The sequence below is a fragment of the Apteryx rowi genome, unplaced genomic scaffold (assembly GCF_003343035.1).
Source record: "Apteryx rowi isolate R43461 unplaced genomic scaffold, aptRow1 scaffold_12, whole genome shotgun sequence".
Classification (NCBI taxonomy): domain Eukaryota; kingdom Metazoa; phylum Chordata; class Aves; order Apterygiformes; family Apterygidae; genus Apteryx; species Apteryx rowi.
The window spans coordinates 277,440-297,988 of record NW_020447419.1 but is presented as its reverse complement, the minus strand read 5'-3'; the positions used below and the strand labels follow the sequence as shown (position 1 = coordinate 297,988).

Genomic DNA, 20,549 nt, shown 5'->3' with positions numbered 1-20,549 from the left:
TGCTTTTGTAGAAAATCACAGCAGGAGAGCAGCAGCATGCAAAGGTTTTCAACAACAACTCACAGGTATCGTATGAGGGGGAAAATAAAGGTCTGTGATGCCCCCAAGAGGGTGAAGGAGAACATCTTGGAAATGGTCAAGCTTCCTAACAGAAGCAAGGAGGAGGAGAAGACAGGGTATTCTCAGGATGTCTGAAGAGAAGTTGCTTAGAAGGAAAAGAAGGAGCTTCTACAAAGCTCCTACACTGGTGGCTGATTTTATACATGCGTGAAGCTGCCATAGGAAGGAGGCACTCCTGCTGGAAGGCATCAGCAGGCACTTCTCACATAAACCTTTGAGGCCAGTGTAAGCACCAGGGTCAAGTCACTAGCAGAGCTGACCTGTCAGATGAAACCTCCAAAAGGGGAGCCAAGTAGGAGACAATCCTTCTTCACATCATCTAGTTGAATTTACTTTCTGGGATTTCAACTCCTCTTCTGACTCTTCCAGCCTTTCCAAATTTGCCTCTTTTTTTTTCTCCTTCTTCTTCATTTTATTCAAGAAAGGGAGGGTAAAAAGAGAGGTGTGAGACAAGGAGCCCATGTTTGAGCTGAAAGGCCAATCAATGCTGATAGAAATCCAGTAACACGAAAGCCACTGTCTCTCCATAAATAACAAGACATTCATCTCATTTCTGGATGACAGGTTAGAACTTACAATACACCAAGTGAAATTTTTGGTGGACAAAGTTTTCCCCTTTTCCCTCCTTAAACAGCAAAAAGAGACAATAAAATTTCATCCTCTCCTCATTCTGACCGAGTTGGAGAAGAGTGGCTTGTCAGAAAGCCAGAGGTAACGGTCCTGGAACGAACAGAGGATCTTGACAGAGCTCTTCTACATTTTCAAGTGCACAGAGCAAGTAGCAAGCAGAGTTTGGAGCTGGCCCAAGAGCATAAGACAAAGGAGATGAAAGAACGAGAGCCGTAATGACCATTTTTAGTATTCTACCAGAGAACAGTAACAGGAGTGAGAAACGAGCAGGACTGCTTGGGAACAAATGACCTTAATTTACCCTGCATTCGTTTTCCCTCTCTCTATGGCACCTTGCTGAGATACCAAGTAATGCACTAAACATGTAAGATAGTAAATGACCAGCGTGAAGACAGACACTGAACCTATGGAAATTAGATATTATCTCTCCCAAGAAATGTAGAAAAGACTCTTACATTAAAACAAACAAATCCCCCAAAACACCACAAGAAAAAAAAGCATATGTAACCACGACACTGTTAAAGCACTCACCAAAAATCTACCAAAGTTCAAACAGCCAAAGACTTTGAAAACCAGTACACAAAGCACTCGACATCGCAAAGATGAGGAGGGTAGTATGGGAGCCTTAAAACATGGCTGACAAAAGAAGCTCTAGGAAGAGGGTGGCTGGAAACTCAACAGCTGTAAAATAGCATTTAGAGAGGGAGAGAGAGGATGCTGGGAGAAGTAACTAGTGTCAAGGAACAGCTTTCAGATTAGAGTGAAGACCTACTGCCCGCTTTGGCAAGAAGGAACCCAGTTGGGGCAGGGGGGAAATGGGGGACAGGAACATCCAGAGAAAGCAAGCAAGCTTGGAGGAAGGAGCTGAAAATATTTAAGATTAAATCCACGCAGTTGCAAGGCTCATCCACAGGAGGAAAAAAAGATGGTAATGGGATGAATATGCTCGAGAAAAGAAGAAAGATCATACAGGTTTATTTAAAAAAGGGCAGGAAAAATACAAGAAGAAAGGATTCAAATGTAAACTGGTAACAGGATTTGAGCCACAAGCGGTTGCAAAATAAAAGGATGCAGCTATGTTCCATTTCACAATATTGACCGGCCTCCCAAGTCTGCATCTCTTTGCATGCATCTCTTTCTGTTAACTAAAAATAGATAATGGATTAATACCTCAAGTGCTCATTTCCCAGACAGAGCGTATAAATTAATCCCTCAAATTTTACCTTTTAAATCTTTTGGCAACTTACAGCATCATCTTATACTTATTGTGCTGACATACTGTCTCCCAAATTTTAAGTGATTTATTTTCCAGGAGTAACTCCTAAAGGGAAATATATATACCTACATGTATTTATCGATGTTAAAGAGATGAAACTCAACACAGAAGGTCGGGCACTCTAATCCCCAAAGACAGACCCTTGTATGGAAGAAGTCCTGCAGGCAATGCCTCCTCTTCACACGTACCTAGCCTCACTGGATTTCTGACCTTGTAAATAAAATTACAAAGTGGTTTCAAAATAAGCCACATGAAATCCACTGTTGGGGGGGGGAAAAAATCTATTTCAATAAAAGACTTAAAAGTGGAAAGCTTCAAGGCTTCCACAAAACAAAAGGATGGCTACCAATACTTAAAAAGCTCCGACTCCTATTTGGGGTGCCAATACTTATAGCAAACACATAAAACCATGTGGCTACTCTGAAGTGCCTGGATAAAGAGAATGGGTTTGACCAGAATGAGCTCTGACATGACTTTCAAGCTGTAGCCTGCACAGACAGTAGCAATGAAAAATGCAACCAGACAAGTACTTGGAAACCATATTCCCAGTAACATCTGAACCTAACGCACCGCTAACAGAAACAAAAGGCTGAGCCGTCTTCGTCAGGCTGTTTGTTTGCACCGGATAAAAATCTAGGGACCCTGCCATATTAAGATTGCAGAAAGCAGTTTCCCCGCAATCAGTATGCAAGCGTTTAGTAACAAGTTCACTGAAGTGAAGTATGGAATTTAGGACACATGGCAATAGCTATAATTCACAGAACTGAACATTTGTCCAAAGCCATAAAAATCAAGTCGGTGAATCCGAAGAACAACCTTCCTTACAGCACATGTAACCCAACACGTAACAAATGCAAACTCAATTGCTGACTGCCGACAAACCGGTCAAGTTTGTGGCAGTCAAAACCAATCAAACAAGTGCCCTAATACACATAAGGATATTACGCAGCTTCACGTTACCTCTTCCATCAAGTTTTTACACTGAGCTGCCCTCAAGAAATGAACGTATCTGAGATGCCAGCATAAAGGGCCATTTCTGTGAATGGCTGTTCTTGCCAGAAGCACGGCAAAGGGGACAGAAGTCAGTCAGATGAATCCAGGTAGGGTAACCGTTAGCCTCAGCAGAACCACTTGTACAGACGCATCCCTGTTTGGCTTTCTAGGGTGACAGGATTTTTTGACCTTCAGGCAGCATGTCCATTCCCAAACATGCTAAAAGACTCCTGGACATACACAGTACAAGCCTTTTTCTTCTCCTGCTAGGAAGCTAGAAGGCCTGATGGTCACCGACCTTCAACACACTGTTACAGAAAACTCTGAAAGTCTTTCATTTGAGGGATATATTGATTTCTAATACGTAGCTGGTGTGAATCGCCAGTATTCCATTTACAAAAATGTGTACCTGTAGCATCTACGCAGGCTTGTATCTGTTGCCACACAGACTGACACTGTAAAAAATTCAAGGTCATGGCAACAAGCACATATTTAGCTGAATATGGTCACCAAGAATAGCACAGGCGAAGCTATCATTCTGATATAACTTGACCAAATAGGTCTGTTCAGTACAGTTACCTCCAAGACAGATACTGCCAATATGAAGCACCAAAGTCCTAAAACCCTTAATGACATTCCTGTCAATACCTGATAAAAACCAAAACTTTTTGCACAATTTCCTCAATTTTGTGCTGAAAAAGAAGGATTGAAGCAAGTCAAATCCCACACTTTAACCAAAGCTCTTATGTATTTCCGCTTTCACTGGTAAGTGAATCAGTATTTGCTAGGGGCATGTTCCTGGCTAGTCAGTTATACAAAGAAGGCAAAACATTCACTTTGTGTCTTATATAAATCATCCGGTACAGCCAAATACTTCATAAAGCATACATGGAACAAATGTCAGGCCAAAACACTAAATGACAGCATAGAAGGAATAAAGTTAAAATTCTTCTTCTTGACAAGTATCCCAGTATGGACGGTCTCTTTTTCTGCTCTCTAGAAACAACAGGATATCCTCCAGAAAAATCATCTCTAACCATCGCTTGAGGAGGAATGAATGCAAGGTCTTGCATCTAAAAGAGAGAAAAGATATCCAGAACTTCAGGGAGTCTGGAAACAGTTGGAATAAACTAAGCCTTGATCAAAAGCACGGATTTCAAATTGTATGACAAGATGCCTTCGGTTTCTGCACCTTCTGTTCTTGGAGTGAGGAAGGAAAAGCCTATTTCTGCAATAATATGGAAGCCTCCTGGAAAACTCTCTCATCAGGACACATTTTTCTTCACTAGGTTGTGTACAATATTTTCTCTTGAATGTCCCATTGTCTCAGGCTATCATCTAAAAATACTACATTTGGGAATCCAATTTATTCAGGCCAGATTGGTCATATACAGCCACACGTTCAAAGACAGATTTTAGAGGAAACTGTTTACTCCTTGCCTCAGCAGAAGACAGAAGTCTTTGAGCATGCTGCCATGCTATTGCTGAAGAGCCTGGAATACAAGTTTGACAGAAGATTTCAAACGTAGGTCCAGATAAATGATGCCGAGATTTTGGTAAGTCTAGCTTTCCCCAAGAAGATCAAATTGTCTGTTCTATTTTCCCAAGTTAGCAGTTTAATCCCATCTTTTGGGACACATTAAGATTTGTCCCTCTCAGAAGCTTTTGCCTTTTCTCATTGTAACGGCAAGGTAGAAGACAGAAAGAGCAGACATGGATGGGACAGACAGACAGAGCACCAAGAGAATCTGAAGGTAGTCTGGCTAACGTAAGCCGGTGAAGCCAAAAAAGATCTCAGTGAAATTGAATAACTTTTCATTAATGGAATGCAACAATAGGCTTCAGTGCTCCACTGGCAGCAACTGCTTTACGAATAACTAAAAGATCATGTCTGAACCTGAAGAGACCTTAGAAAGAAAAAGATGATAGGTGTAAAAAAAAAAAACCCAACAGGAATGTAACTGTGGTCAAGTGAAGATAGAGGAAGGATGAAAGAGTACACCTCCAGATGCACCAAGTTTTAACATTTGAGTTCTGAAGAATGTGCCTCCAGGTACATATATACTGTGTGTGAAACTACGCAAATGAGTCAAGGTTTTTTTTGTTGTTTTTTGTTTTTTTGTTTTTTTGGTTTTTTTAAGAAACATTAGAGTGTGCTTAGAAATTATCCTGTAGATACAAAAAGCATTACGATATATTTTGCAATGGTATTAAATAGGGGTTTTGACCTCTATTCTCAGATTTGTTTTACAATTACATGGAAAAAAAACTTCTTCAACACATAAGGAAAAACTGATTAAGCAATGAAGTCTCTTCCTTACTCAAATGCCCAGATATTTCAACAGAATAGTTCATTCCAAATGTTCCCAAACTATTATGGTGCCCTTCTATTCAGTGCTTATCCATAGCCAGGTCCCATATGCAGTAAAACAACGGATGATTAAGCAGACTGCACTTTTTTCTTAATGTATTATTTTACATATTTGGACAACCTTGTGGTAAAAAAGCTTTATGGAGGTATAGCGCAAGCACAAATAACACATTTTGACAAGTTTGCAGCAGGTAGCAGTGTGTGAGCTTGTGTGACAGCCATATTTGAGCTACAATTTAGTAATACTCAGTAGGCTCCATACCTCTCTCAGGTATAACATAAATCTCCTAAGAGAGTGAAGCTGCTGACCAATAAACACTTTTCTTTGCACTGCAGTCCACGTGTATAATCACACTGGGGGTGAACCTGCATGGTATCACTCATGCCCGGATGATACTTTTAAACTCTGGCAGCATGGAAGGTGGGGTGCTGAAGGCCCCTCTCTGTCATGGCAGAGTACCTGTAGTACAGGCATACATGGCAAAGTACAAGCGTACATGGCAAGGCAATGGTGCCATTGCAATCCTTTCTCACCGCAGAACTACAGCACAGCTGAGTTCCAGGAAAAGCGGCAAGTATGAAAGTACATGGAGTCCATGTACTTCAAAGAAGTGTAGTCACTGGTGAACATTCCTTCATTCTACCTTCAAAACTGAAGCCCACCAGTATGGTGATACTGCTGGGATTCCTAGGTAGAAATGTCATACCATCACACTCGTCTGAAGAGGGGCTTTAACCCAAATAGCAGCTACAGTGCCAAGTGCCATGTGATCATCAGATGCTTTTACAACAGCGTCAGCTTTGATGAAGATATAGGCACAGCTCCAGGTAACTAGTCAACAGGTTATCAGGGATAGGGTACTTCACACTAAGACATCTGGCACATCTTGAGCTTGGGTAGAGTACACCAAAAGCTGAAGGTGGTGCCCACCTGGGCAGCCTCATGATTTTTGGAATGATGACCTCCACTTTCAGAGTCTGGGCAGAAAATGAAGTCCTTTGCAACTGTTGGATATTAGCACTAGAGTCTTGCAACTTAAGCATCTTAAACTGTCAGTATGACAAAAGCCCTCCCAATACGTCAAGACATAGAACTCAACACAGACAATTCCATCCCCACAGGAATGAGTTCAGGGAAAGGGAATGGCTGTGTGGTTTCCTGATGGAAGTGGAACTCACACTACTTTGAAATAAAATTCATCACGGTCTACAGGCATATCATATCTTGAAAGACCGGTGGGGGGCAGAGCAGGAGGGAAGGAAAGGTGGGAAAGACACGAAGAGGAGACCACATAGAGAAGCAACTGGATTTCTTCCACTCTTCTGATGTGTATTTCTTGTTGATAGCAAAAGCAGAGACCTGTGGCCCATAAGAGGTCCTCAGGGCACTAAATAACACTTCTTCCCCTCAAATCAACTTAGTCCAACTCTTCAAGTGTTCAGAAAGCCCAAAGGGTGAGCTGTTGACAAAAGTATTTCTCAATGCACCAGACAGATCAGTTGTTTGCTAGCAGAATATAAGCAGTATTGCACCATCCTTCTTGTTGACAGAGTATACAATAGCTCTGCCCATCAGGAATCATGAACGATATCCTAGCATTTGAGAATAAAATTCTTTGCGTGCATTCTGTAATGCCCTGAAAGTCAACGTATGGATGTAAAGTACTTCACCAAACATCATTGAGCCTGGCTATTGAAGGTTTCCAAGCAATACCCTCACCCAGACATGACATGCATGCATCACAAAAAAAGCTAGACAGAAAAGGAAAACAGAAAAAGCACCTCATTGCAAGCACAACTGGATTTAGTCTTTGGAACAGGTAGCCTCTCACATTCTGTGAAACAGCTCTCTGGAAACACATGGATACAAGAGTGTAGACACCTGAGAGCATTTTCTGGCAGGATGCATTACCTAGGTGTTCATCACCTAGGACTCCTGAACATTAGTATAGTCAGGCATCCAAGCACACAAACAAGTCTTTCATAGTTTGAAAACCAAAGCGACCAGGTAGAAAAGCCCTTGCTGGTATTAAATCTTAAAATCTTCCCTAAGGTATGTAAAGGACTAGACTGTGGAAGGTGACACTTTTGTATTTTTCCTCTAAAGCCTAAGCTCATGACTGCAAGAGTCATCTGGAGAGTTTGCAGAACTTGGATCACCACAGTGATCCAGCTAGAGAAGGAACAATATCTCATTTTGTCTGAAGTGATCAGTAAGGAGTGCCTCTGAAGGCCTTCACTCTCAGACGGGATGCCAGTCTGGGATGAAAGGAATCTGGCTGAAGTTGCCATTGCTCCCATTCAATAATTATACCAGCCAGTAAAGAAGGTAAAGAACATAGCTTCACGTCTATTGCAACAAATTGTGGCAATCCTTATCGCAAAAGCTGCCTTATCTTCATTTTCCCAAACAGTCCTTATCACTGGCAAGAAGTTTGCTGCATAAGTGAAGAATTACTTACCTAGAATTTGGCATTTTCCTGTTGGTTTCCAAACTGTACTCAGGTAAGAAACTGGTGAGAACCTAGAAATTTAATGATCTCCATAAAAGCTTCATCAACAAGAAGGGTCATCTCAACTGCTTTAAGAGGACACAGAAGGACTGGATTGTACAAAGCTTCACCTCTCCTCTTTAGAAAGTCTTGAAAAGTCATATAATGACCAGCAGACAGAGTAAATTAGGTCCTTCTTGAATCTGAGAGTCAGATCAGCACTGGAAATGCTGCCATTTGTTCTCCACATGTCTGTGATAGCCAGTTTCCTCCTTCACCACTGAGTAAGACTGGTCTCAGTACCAAAGACAGTCCTTACAGGACAGCTGATTTCCTCTTGGTCTAAATGTATGAACATACACAACTTCAAGCACTCTTTGGAGGAAAAGCATCTCGTATGACAGGTTAGCTCCAAGTGCTAGTGTCGGTGATGTGGTCAGAGAGACCGTGACTGAAGAAGCATTCTCAACATCACATATGACACCAAGAGGAAGAAATTCTTCTACACGAACAACTGTTACTCACTGGCACCAGGAGGTGCCAGGGTTCTTCAGAAGAGAAGTTGCACATCTCAACACTTGTTATAAAGAGGGGGATATGAACCGCTTTGGCATTTTCTTTTGGCATAATTGCCAGAAGTCACAGTTTCAAGCTGGTATTTGGGTTCAGCTCAAGGTAAAGAATTCTAAGGCTAAACTGGCGTCTGCTTGCTTCTTCAGAGTTAATGCAGCGGTGGAAGTTTTCACTAGGGCATAGAAGTAGGGACCAGTTGCTAACAGCACAACAGAACCAGGGGGCTCTGTTACATAAAGCTAAACAGAGGACCTTCAGAAGACAGTCTAACATGTCCAAAAAAAAAAAATAAAGTATTACAAAAATCCAGAACCCCCATGAGAGAGAGCTTCACCATACTGCTTTGTCCAAAAGCACAGATGCTTGCAGTGTGGGAGAAAGGTTCATAGCTCGAACAAAATCTCACATAGGTGGCTCAAGACTGCAACATAACTTTAGGAGAAATCACTGGCACATGAGTTTAGTCTAAAAAAACCCAACCAACCAAACAAATAAAAAAACCATGACAAGAAAGCTGGTGAGTATCCGACATTTCAAATTGCTTAGTGGAAATTAGGAGATGTCTGAGACACTGATAATGAAGAAACTGGGCCACAGTTCTGGCCATAGATTGCAAGGACCAGCATGACAGCCCTACAAATACATCTGCCAAGAGTGAGAAAGCACAGTGGGAACATGAGCTGCCTGGCTGCAAAGGTCTCAGATCTGAAAGACAGAGCTTGTATAAACCTGAACTGTGAACATGCACACGGATTGTACACACTCACTTGATGCTAGAAAGTAAAGCTACTGGGGAAGGATATCACCATGGAAATATAAAGGTCAGTATTAATATGTATGTGGGTAAAAATTACGTATATTAGAAAGTTATGATATTAGCTAAATGTTTCCAAAAAATACCATATGTATGGCATCAAGGCCACCAGATTTTCCTGCCACACACAAAAGGTAGCATTTTGTTCTTACACATAGTATCTACAAGTCATTAGCAACATACATCACTATGTCACTAAAGGGGAATCATTTCAATTGAGCATAACAGAGATACATAATTAAAACTGCACCCAGTGGTAGCAAGTAAAAAATTCAAGCATGCTAAGTGTTGAGATATACCAGGTACTGCTGAGCTCACAACTGAATGAGAACAATAATCAAGAACATAGTAGGGGAATTTTAAAAGGCAGTACTGCAAATCCTGCTCCTGTAACAAGTGGGCTACTCAGAGCAGCAGGCTGCTGGGCATAATCATTACGATCAAAGATGGCTTGAAAACCAAACCGCTTTACTGCAGCGGTTTCTTAAAACAAAGACAAGCCAATTAAAAAATAGTGCTTTAAACAAGGGATCACTGACACCTTTTAGAAAAAGGTCAACTACCTACCAAGTAGCAAAAAAAAAAAGCAATAGCATTATATACATCAGATGAAAAAGCAACCTATCGGTTCCTTTTTCAAGCAAGCGCTGTATTCTGTACCTGGCTGATATGTACAGCAGAAACCTGGGCAGAGCACACAGATGAGTGACTTGGAGAGTTTGGTAAAGATTTGCAGGGTCCAATCGAGAGCTGCTGTTTCTTCCTTGTTGCCACGATCTTCTGGGCAACTGAAAAAAAGATAAACAAACATACAGGCAGATAAGCTACAGGACACACTGAAAAGCATTGTAATTCAAAAACACACAGGAGGACCCAGAAAAAAACACACACACACACACACACCAGGACATAGCTATTAAACAGTTTTCCATTGCCAAAGCCTGCACCAAAAATTGAATGTAATATAACCAATTAAGACAACAGATGCTGGTTTTCTGTGATGAGCTCACTAGCCATCTCCATGCGCAGCTCCAGCTCTGTTCTCCGCATGGATGAAATTGCCCCAGATGCTTAGAACAATCAGTTTTGGAAACACACAAGCTTAAAGCATTTGAAACAAAAACCGGAATAGTAAGAGCTCCTGACATAGAATACCTGGATTAGTGCTGCCACGTGCCCCATCCCATTTAAACTCATTGCAGAAAGAAGCTATATAGTAATTTCTGATTTTAGTCTTTACTACTTAGTCCCACTAGCACAGCTGGACAAGCTCCAGATTTATTTTGCAGTTTATTGAGAAATTTTCTACACTTCCTAAAGAAAAGCAGCATTTACCAAACACAGAGAAGGATCAGAGTCATTAATGTCTTTGTATACAGGTTAACAGACTCGTAATAAGAGATGGAAACAGTTGATCTGAAATGCAGCAATTTCCATACATCTCTAATTTTTCAATTTAAAAAAAACCAAATTATTTCAGAAATTTGTTCTTGGTGCACTGGAATTTTAGTTCATTCTGCTATTCAGTCAAGGCCTTTGGACGAGCAAGGTGACGAACACTTAAAATCCTTTACGCTGTATTTGTGCCTGCCTTTGGGTCACAGATTAAGTAGTAAATAAAATGCCAGTCTCCATAAAGAGAGACTAGTATAATGGCTAACCCAAAATGCTACTAACAAAATTTAATTGCCTAGCACGCAGTAATCTTCATGAAGTGAAGCACTTCATGAAACTCGTGTAAACCAAAAGATTCTGTGAACAACGAACTGAAGCAGAAAAGCCAAGATATGGACAGCACCTATTCTTCCCAAGGGACAGCGGCTCCTCGGGAGCCCTGAGCCATGAGATGTTGAGAGGCAGAGAGCAACCCTAGGAGCATCTATATCCTTTGAAGCAGTTATATTCCACTATGGCTGAAATGCTTTTTTTGTTGTTTGTTTTAAGCAAAAAAAGAGGGGAGGGAAGAGTAACAACTGCAATAATTAAAGTTTGTTCAAGGTATAGAAATCAACACTCAAGAAAGCGTGCTCCAGTATGCTCACACTATGACACTTCAGTACAAGCATGCTATATGTGAAGGCATCTGCCATCCAAACAGAGGTATCGCAGCACCGGCTTGAGACATTTAAGTTATTAACTCAAGCAAAACGCAACAGTTTCTAAAGATACAATTCCTTCTACTCCTCCATGGTTTGATGAATAGACTATTCTAAGATATGATGTGCTGTGTCTTCTTGACCACAAGGGGTATTGCTCGGATATGGGAGACTTGGATGCTGTTATTTTTGAAACAGCTCTCTAATAACGAATGGAGAAAGCTCAGTATTTTCCATTGACCATATCTTTTGAGGAGAGCTTAGAGTTAGATGCAATATGAGGTAGCAAGACATTAAATACTATCTTATATGGAATAGGAAGGGCAGGTATTACAGGCTGACTAATCTGTATTTACGTGACTCAGGAGCATGATACATGACAATATTATTTTTAAGTGATGGGATGTCTTCTACGAAAAGGGGGTCTAAAAAAGGGGTGAAAATTATGTTGCACATTGTTATTTTTACCCATTTATTATTTCAAGATTGAGAAACCTTATTTTTCCTATTTAATCACAAAAAAGTTGAGGTTGGAAGGGACCTCTGGAGACCATCTTGGCCAACCCACCCCCGGGCAAGCAGGGTCACCTAGAACAGGTTGCCCAGGACCACGTCCAGTTGGGTTTTGAACATCTCCGAGGATGGAGACTCTACAACCTTTCTGGGCAACCTGTTCCAGTGCTCAGGCATTCTCACAGTATCTAATGTTTAGCTTTATTTTAGTTTCGTATTGCCAGGGTATACTAAGGCAGTACCTTACCTTTCACTGAAACCAGCTGCATTAACTAAAACAAACCCCAACTTTCAAACTGCACAGAGCTTGCAAGTTGACACCTGATCACATTAACACTTTTTTTTATTGATTATTCTAAGGTCAAGATTACTATTTTACTTAAACAATACTAAATTCTGCAAAGGAGACTGTCATCCTTTGCGCCCGTCTTCATCAAAAGGGGTCAGTGAGGCAGAATTGCCATGACATCAACTTAAGAAGTCACACAAACTTACTGTAATTAAACTCAACAGTATTCAATCTGTCTCATTCAGAGATCACAAAAAGATATTTATGTAAATTTCAAGATTATTTTTCCTCAATACGTTATAACATAGGCAGAGATATTGTTTAGCAGTGTAAGCATACAATTTCTTCTCAAATGAATGCAATTTTAATAATGAACTGGTCTGTGGCTTATGTTTTTCATGTAAATGAATGATGGCATAACCATGATTTAGTGAGAATACATTGTATAAAAAATGGCTCGTATATATGAAGAAGCAGCTTCATTAGTTACATCCCACCTCCAATAGGCCCCTTATCATCCTGAAAGGATGATATCAATTAATTTATCTTCGCCTGGCATATTGATCATAACCTTCATCAGCTAATCATGTTTAAATTACAGAGGAATATCGTAGCACTCCGTCATTTCAGAGCCATTGGTTTATTGATCTGGAGTCTGGAAAGCCATATATTAGAATATTTTAAAACTCATTAGTGAACGCAGAGAGCAAAGCTAAGGTCAGATTTTAACATATGCACATGGATTTGTCTTCATCATATGTGGTAAAGACCTAAATTAAGACCAGAAGTGAATTAAAACCCCAGATGAATGAAAACTCCCTTCTCAGCAAAAGCTTCCACTCTTGCAGGGGAGAGAGAATTCGTTAAGGAAAATATTTACCCCTCTTCTTCAGACGGAATATAGGTGTATAACGACCAGCATCGCATTAAAAGCTATAATGCGCTCTTGCCAAATTATCACTCTAGGAAGTCACAAAAAAACCCAAGACAGTCTGACCTCCCCTATTCAAAAGCACTACTTGAACGCCAGCTCGAGTACTACAGAAGCAGCCGCCTTTTTGATTAGCTCGTTTCAGTGCCACCGGAACGGAAAGGCACGTTGTGGATTGAGAGGAGCATTCCCGTTTCGTGGGGGAAGCGGGAGCTCTGACCTCGGCCGCAACGGGAGGCGACGGGACGCACGGCTGCTGCGGTCCACCCGGTACCAACCGCACAGCTCTCAAACACAACCGCGAGCAAGGAGGATGCGAGGCAACAGCTCATCAGTCAAGCTAAGATTGCCGGAAAGCAAAAGCTTAGTCTAGAAACGCACAGATTAGTGCTGGCAATGGTACTGTAAAGCTCCCGCAGAGCTGCACAAAGCGCAATTTATCCCGTGTGCTGTAAAAACGGTAACATTACAGCAGGAGATTTAATATCATCCTCTTAAAAACTGCGCTGCCAACTCTAAAATCCGCCGTTTTTATCCTCAAATTTCGCAGCGTTTCTCTCTGCTAGAAAGATGATGTGCCCCCTACTGGAAATCCCCTTCCGAGCTGCCAAACCTTCCCAATTCCTCCTCCATTTCGGCGACCGGTCTGACATCCCCTACCGGAGCACCACGCTTGCTGCCTCTCCCCCCTCTTCATTAGGCAACCTGTTCTCCTTTGAGGCGCCCGGCACTTTTTGCCTCTTTCATTGCAGTCACCGAGCCGTCACTCCGTAATTAGATGGCGTTCAATATTCAAGTGCTCGGGGCTACTTGCCCTTGGATATTAATGGTGATCCGAGCTTCAGAAGTACCTAAAGGAGTACCCTGACCCTTCAAAGTTTGCAACATATGAAAGACGTGACTGATCATCTGTGGGGCAATTGCTGGACTGTCAAAAGACCTACTGTGCTCTTTCTAAAGCTACCTTGAGAGGAGAGATGAAACCTAAATCTTGCCTATCAGAAGTCAATAAAAGGGGTTCAGCATATATCTCCTCAGCAGTGCTGCTGCAAATTCACATTTTCTTTATCTTCTATTCCAGAGAAGAAAGCCCCCAAATATACAAAACTTAAAATGGTTGGCACTGAAAACCCCACAGATCAGTTAACTCCTGCTGCTGACATCCTCAGACACAGTAGTTAAGGAGGAAAAAAACCTCCACAGTTAAATGGTTGGGTAACAAGAGAGAAATACACTATAATTATAAGAACTAACACCAGAACCGGCGAGAACGCTCATGCTATATGCTCGTTCCCCTCCAAAGCCAGGGTCTGCTGTTGCATCTTTGCTATGACTCAAGGTGACCGCTCATTAACCAACCATTAGTAGTAGCTTAAAAAAAAAAATTATATGTATGTATGTATGTATGACCTTATGTATGTGGGACCTCTGCCGAAAAACATACGGCAAGAAATATTGCTCTTCGGGAGCGCTTGAGGCAGGAGATGCCCAGATGTAAGCACCTTTTTGCTGTTAACAGAAGCTAACTAGCGTACTTCACCGACCAGTTTAAGACCATATATACAGTCAAAAAGCTTCGGATTAAAACTAAAGTGCCCGTCATTGAAATACGTCAGTCCAGAGGAAGAGCTACAGTTGAAACGAACCTCAATTGCCTTTATATAGCGGCGAAGCAGAAATAAATCTTGGTTTTGCCCTGGAGCTTTTCAGGTTCTGACTCATCCACAAAAAATTATTTAAATGTAAACACATTTGCTAAAATCTGTTTCCAAAACAAATGAACACTGACTTGCTCTGCGCAGTAGATGTCAAAAAATAAAGACACTGACAGGTATTTTGACTATCTTAAAAAATAAAAATAAAAAATCAACTGTGTTCTCTCTACTTTTGTATACTCAATTAAGCTACCAATTTCAGAGAGATTTTATGGTGAGCCATCTATCTATAGATATGAAAGCGGAAATAAATTTATTTGCAAAGTCCAGATGCCTTCTGCAAACAAGCAGGAATCTGCTGAGAGTATTTCGAGAGCCAACAGAGAGGCTGGCTGACGCTTTGCAGATATTTCACCTCGGCAAGAGGAGATTTATACCCAATTCTCGCATGTTTAAAGTTAATTTTGTGAACTGGAAGGACTGAAGTGTATTTTGCTTTCAAGTTTTGTCAAGGAAGAGCCTATGAAATTCCCAAGAATCGGGTTTGCACGCCGGGACGGAAAGCTCTCGGCCTGAACGCCTCCTCCTTCCGTGCCTGACCCGGCTCGCCGAAAGGCTCCGCACCCCTCTGCCGCGCCGTCTCGTGAGCGTGGCCGCTCGCTTCCAAGCATCCCCGCTAACTCCCGGCGCTCGGCGGGCCGGGCGGCCGCAAAGGCACCGGGCAGCTCGGCAGTGCGAAGGCGGGCTGCCTGGCGGGTGCCCCCCGCTCCCCGAAAGCCGGCGCTGGGCCTCCCTGAGGAGCCAGCCCCTCATTGTGCTCCTGTTCGGAGCTCATCACCATTAGAAACGCTGTTGCCCCAGTAACTGGTCCGACGGCATCGCCTTTCCTCGGTTCAAAGGGCTGCTCCGGCAGAGGCAGCTGGGTCTCCCAAACTTCATTAGCGCAGCTTCATTGAGGGAAAGGCCCGAACAAGTCAGACCGGAGGGAAAAAAAATACTCCTTAAAAGAAGTTCAAGCCACCAGGTAAACCCGCCTGAGCCAGCTCCACCTCTCCGAACTTAAAATACAAAGCGACTGCTACGTCGCACCATGGATCCGTTTGGGGAAACAGAGTCTGAGCGCTAATCTCTCCCCATTTTTTTTTTTTTTTGGGACAGGTCCTGGAAAACGTCCAGAGGCATCAACAATTTGACCGCTGCTCTCTTTCCCCAAAAAGCAGTGAATAGAGTTAGTGCAGCACCTTTTACTTTGATTTGCACTCAGGAAAATTTGAAATAGCAAAAGGGAAGACTACACGCATGCAACACCTGTAAAATCCCGTGATATTTCTGCCCTTACTTATTACCGATCCAAGACTATGACATACACAGAGCAGCTGCAAAGAGTCATCTCAAGTTTCCACTAATTTCAATGAAACCTGTTTTCTCATAGAAACACGGCCAAGGCCATTTACATCCGCTGTGTGCCTGGATATGGTTAAACACTGGGTTCAGTTAAAACCCACCAGTTTGCGCAAAAGATGGGCAAGCAAGAATTACTTGCACTGTGTTAGTCTTCCACTTTACATGAAGAAAACGGCTTTCAAAGGAAGTTGCAATGCTCACTGCTCACAGAAAAGCAACAGAAGGGAAAAAATTCTCATGAATACCTATTTTAACTACTGGGAAAAAACCCTAGCGGTTTACACAAAGAATACATTTCTGCGTGACACCCCCCCCATCACTTTGAATGGCAAAACAACATAATACCTTTGCAGAAAGTCACTGTCCAATCCACAGCATTAACAATTTGTAAAAGATAAGGGATTCGTCCGAATGAAACATAAAAGCTCTTGCTAACAGAAACAGCCTGTCCTCTGAAAATGAACTTTTTTTTTTTTTGGAAATCCTATGACAAATCTCAGTTCTATTTGCAAACTTGAGAGCTGCAGTAACATTCGTGAGAATTACCAATGCGACTGCTTTTGCAGATCATGAAAAGATCCCTGCCTACAAAAAAGCACAGAACACTATCTTCACTGCAACTGGTGTTATACAGGATTCCTGATAAGCTAGTGATTTATAAGGACGGCTAAGCAATATATGCCCTATACTGAATCTTTGAAAAGGGCATGCTCTCACCATATAGTCAAAGGGCACGGTGATATTTTTAAGTATGAGAAAAATTCAGGTTCAATCACGAGGCTTCCAGGAGATACCTGTCTCAGTTTTGCTGATAAAAATTGCAAAACATGAGTTTTCCCCGCAAGCTCAAAACGTTTGCTTAGTCCTTAAAATGGCAAGGGAGGAAAACAGCTTTGGAAACATCACCAAATTTGTCACCTTCTGTTTTCTGATGCCAACTGTCTGGACGCTCAGGAATTCCCTCACCCAAGTCAATCCTCGGCTGCCAGCGTCCTTTTGGGAGCTGACATGCTATCGCATTTCCTCCCTCCCCGGCTGGAGAGCTGGTTTTGTTAAAAAAATGAACCATCGTGAGCTTCCATTTATTCAGGTACATGCTGGCATGGAGTTTCTGTACGTGCAGAGGCTTAAAAGCCTCTGCAAGTCAGTTAAAATAATACGCAGGACAGACCGCACTCTTCCCATATCCAATACTTCACGCTTTTCTCCTCACTGCCTCATTCGTGTTGATAAATTAACACTTCCAAGGACTAATCCTTGCTTTCAAAAGCGAAGGGAGATGGAAAGCGGAAGCAGCATAACTGATACGGCAACAAAACCATGTTTTATCAGACGAACAAAAATAATTTGCTTTGCCCATAAGTCCTGCTGATGACAGCTTGATTACTTGTTTCATGTGAAAAGCCTTAGCAAAGAGCAACGTACGGCTGGAAATGAAGGCAGCTCGCAACTTACATTTTTACTGCAATTGCATTTCAGCTTAATATTCCCTGTTTACAATAAATAAGTGTTCGATAAAAATAAATTTATTCCACAATTACACGTTACAGGCACAGCAGTAATAACTACAAGAGCAGGCACTAAATGCAAATGTTTTTGAACAGGAAACATTAATGTAAGTATCCACTTTTAAAGCCATTCTGTCGGTTATTTTAAATTCAAGTTAATTTCTAGGCTAAACAACTTTTTTTACTGCTCTTTTTAAAGGAGACCTTGGCATACCATGTGCCAGCTATAATACAAGAACAAGTACTAGACTCCCTTATATTTGGGCCTGGATGTACAAGTGACTCGGGCTATTTACTAAAAATAAAAAAAATTGTATTTGTCACAAACGTGTTGCCAACGGCAATGCAAGATTTTCAACAGCTACAAACTCCAAGATCACAGATGTGTTAAGGGGAACTTTTTGCCACGTTTGCAGAGCAACTCGCTGTTTGAGGGCAGGGAAGAATGGAGCAGCTTGCACACAACATCGGGATGCAATCACAGCGCTGCTACCTACTCATTGCCCTGTTTTGCTAAGGGGCCGCCCACCTCATGTCAATATAAAAAAAAAGTCTTGTCCTCAGAAATCTTAACTGTTTCAGTTATTGCAGACAACGATCAACCTGTTTCATATAACATTGCCAGTGGTCAATTTAACATGGGCTTCTTGTGTGCAAGCACGTAACACAAACTCGGAGGAAAGCAAATGCACAACAGCAGTATGCAACTTAGTATGTAGTTGCACAGGATGCTGCCTTTAGCAGCAAAATGGGCTTAAGAACTTCTTAACCAAATCTTCCAAATGGTCCAACCGCCAGTGGCATGAAGCACAGCTAAAGCACAACATGTGATCAGAAATTTCTTGAGCTGTTTTTAACTCTGGAACCGGTGTGCTGTAAAGCCATACCTGTACAGGTGAGCTCGTATTCTGCACTGAACTCAAATCCACTTAAGGCTCTAACAGACTACGGTGATACTTGTTGGGATAACTCTGTTTTCACGGGAGAATGAAGCGTGCAGGTACCTTCATCTGACCCTGCACAGCAAAAAGGTCAAACAGTATCCGGCAAAAGCCTGCAGCACTAGGCACCAAAAGGTATTAAAAGATTTTAGATGACAAAATCCTTGATTAGCAAGTCTTTATTTATTTGACCATATACATACCTGCATTTTTATTACTTTACTAAAACACACCTGCACAGTCATACCAAAGAGACAACTTTTGCTCTTGTCTCATCTGCCCATACTCCTCAAGCACCCATGCACAAGCAAGAAGTGTCTCAAGACAGCCCACCAGTTTTCAAGGAAGCAAAGTATTTAACATGAAATACGCCTCTTCCCTGGTGAGAATGAGTTAAGCAGGTAGACGTTTAGACCATTATATACATTTCAAGTGCTGTTATTCTGTTTCAGTTATCTGAAACTACCTGCTTTTACAGGTTCAAAGAGCCCCAAAAGCGGATTTCAATCAAAATAAAAACTACAGGAGACACGGTACTAAACAATGTCAAAGCAAATGCAACAATTTCAGCTGGCAAGTCAAAAGACAACGTGCTATTAAAATAGTTGGCTAAGAACAAAATAGCATTGCAGGCCACAATTTCACATCATGAGAAGATAAGCCACAAAGTATTCCTACCTTCCCTTCCCCAACACGTACCCCAGAGCTGCCTCATCAACTGTGCCACCAAAACTGCTGGCAAAAGCCTCACTGTAAATTGGGGAAAGGAACTGAAGTGACTTGAAAAAGAAGAAATCACTTTTTTGCAAGACAGCTTATCTTCCCCTTTTGCTGTCCCCCATTCCTTTCTTATTTTGACAACAGAATTCCAACTCTTCCACTATTTTATAGACTTTTGCAAAACTGACTGAAAAGGCATTAAAAATATTTCTGCCGTGCCTCATTTTCTTTAGCTGAGTCCACCTTCTGCACAGTTAGTAAGTTGGGCAGACATGGAGAGGTCCCAGAAGCACCAAATATTGCAAGGTATAGATGTGCAAGTGCTACTTGAGATGATGCATTGTTGGAGCCCTCTACTATCCCTATACCCTATACTATAGGGTATTTTTTTTTAGTCCTGCCATAATTTTCTTATCTGAATGCCTAACCTTTTTAGGTGCATGTTCTGCACACTGTCGGTACTCCTATAAAATGATCCTCTGCTATAGCCTTTTCCGTTCTTACTCAATAATTCCTTCCCATAAAACATATCTGGACATTGCTGTCAATGCCAGCCAAGTATCTCCCTTCAGCCTGTACCTATAGCTCAGGGTATGAAGAAGACTCTGAAAAGTCAGAGCTTCCAGGGAGAGGCCTTGGGAGACACGGTTTGCCTCACTTTCCTCGTAGTTAAAACTGAGCTGCTGTGTCACAGTTGCAATCACATAGCACAGGATAGATTAATGCTTTACAAAACCTTTTAGGAGATACAATGTGTTACTTTAGTAATGCTAAGTAAGTCCACTTGGTCTTCTAAGTTGGAGGGAAGCTATCCCTCCTACGCCCTCCAGGTAAAATCATGCAAATAAGCTCATCTTTTACAAGCATTTGTATTTTGCAAGTCTGCTGTCACAAGTAAAAGTTTCTAAGAAGAAACAAAACCCTTCCCTGTCTGTGAATGAATGCCATGTACTGATGGTACAGCAGATTGCCTTCTCCAATTACATGCGGTTGTCCTTTTGGGATCTATTTTCATATTGAGCTAGAATGTAGACAAAGCTTATTTAAGATAATTCCAGTGAGAGCTTCAAAGTTGCTCCCGAAATAAGGGAGACAGTTTTTAATATAAGATTGAATTCTTATCTGTATTCCGTTTATCTCGTTGTATTAAAACAAATTTATCTTCATTTATGTCTCAATTACCTCGTAGGGCTGTTAATTTGCTGGAAATGAAGCTATTGTGT

General features: G+C 41.7%; 1 protein-coding gene across 7 annotated transcripts in view; it reads right to left on the bottom strand.

Moving 5' to 3' along the window:
• Positions 1 to 20,549, bottom strand: part of AGAP1 (ArfGAP with GTPase domain, ankyrin repeat and PH domain 1) — a 386,106-nt gene that overhangs the window by 186,511 nt on the left and 179,046 nt on the right. For all 7 annotated transcript variants that reach the window (XM_026087248.1, XM_026087283.1, XM_026087275.1 and 4 more), the window contains one exon: positions 9,930 to 10,057. In XM_026087248.1, coding sequence (XP_025943033.1) covers positions 9,930 to 10,057 — 128 coding nt within the window. The remainder of the gene's footprint in view (positions 1 to 9,929; positions 10,058 to 20,549) is intronic.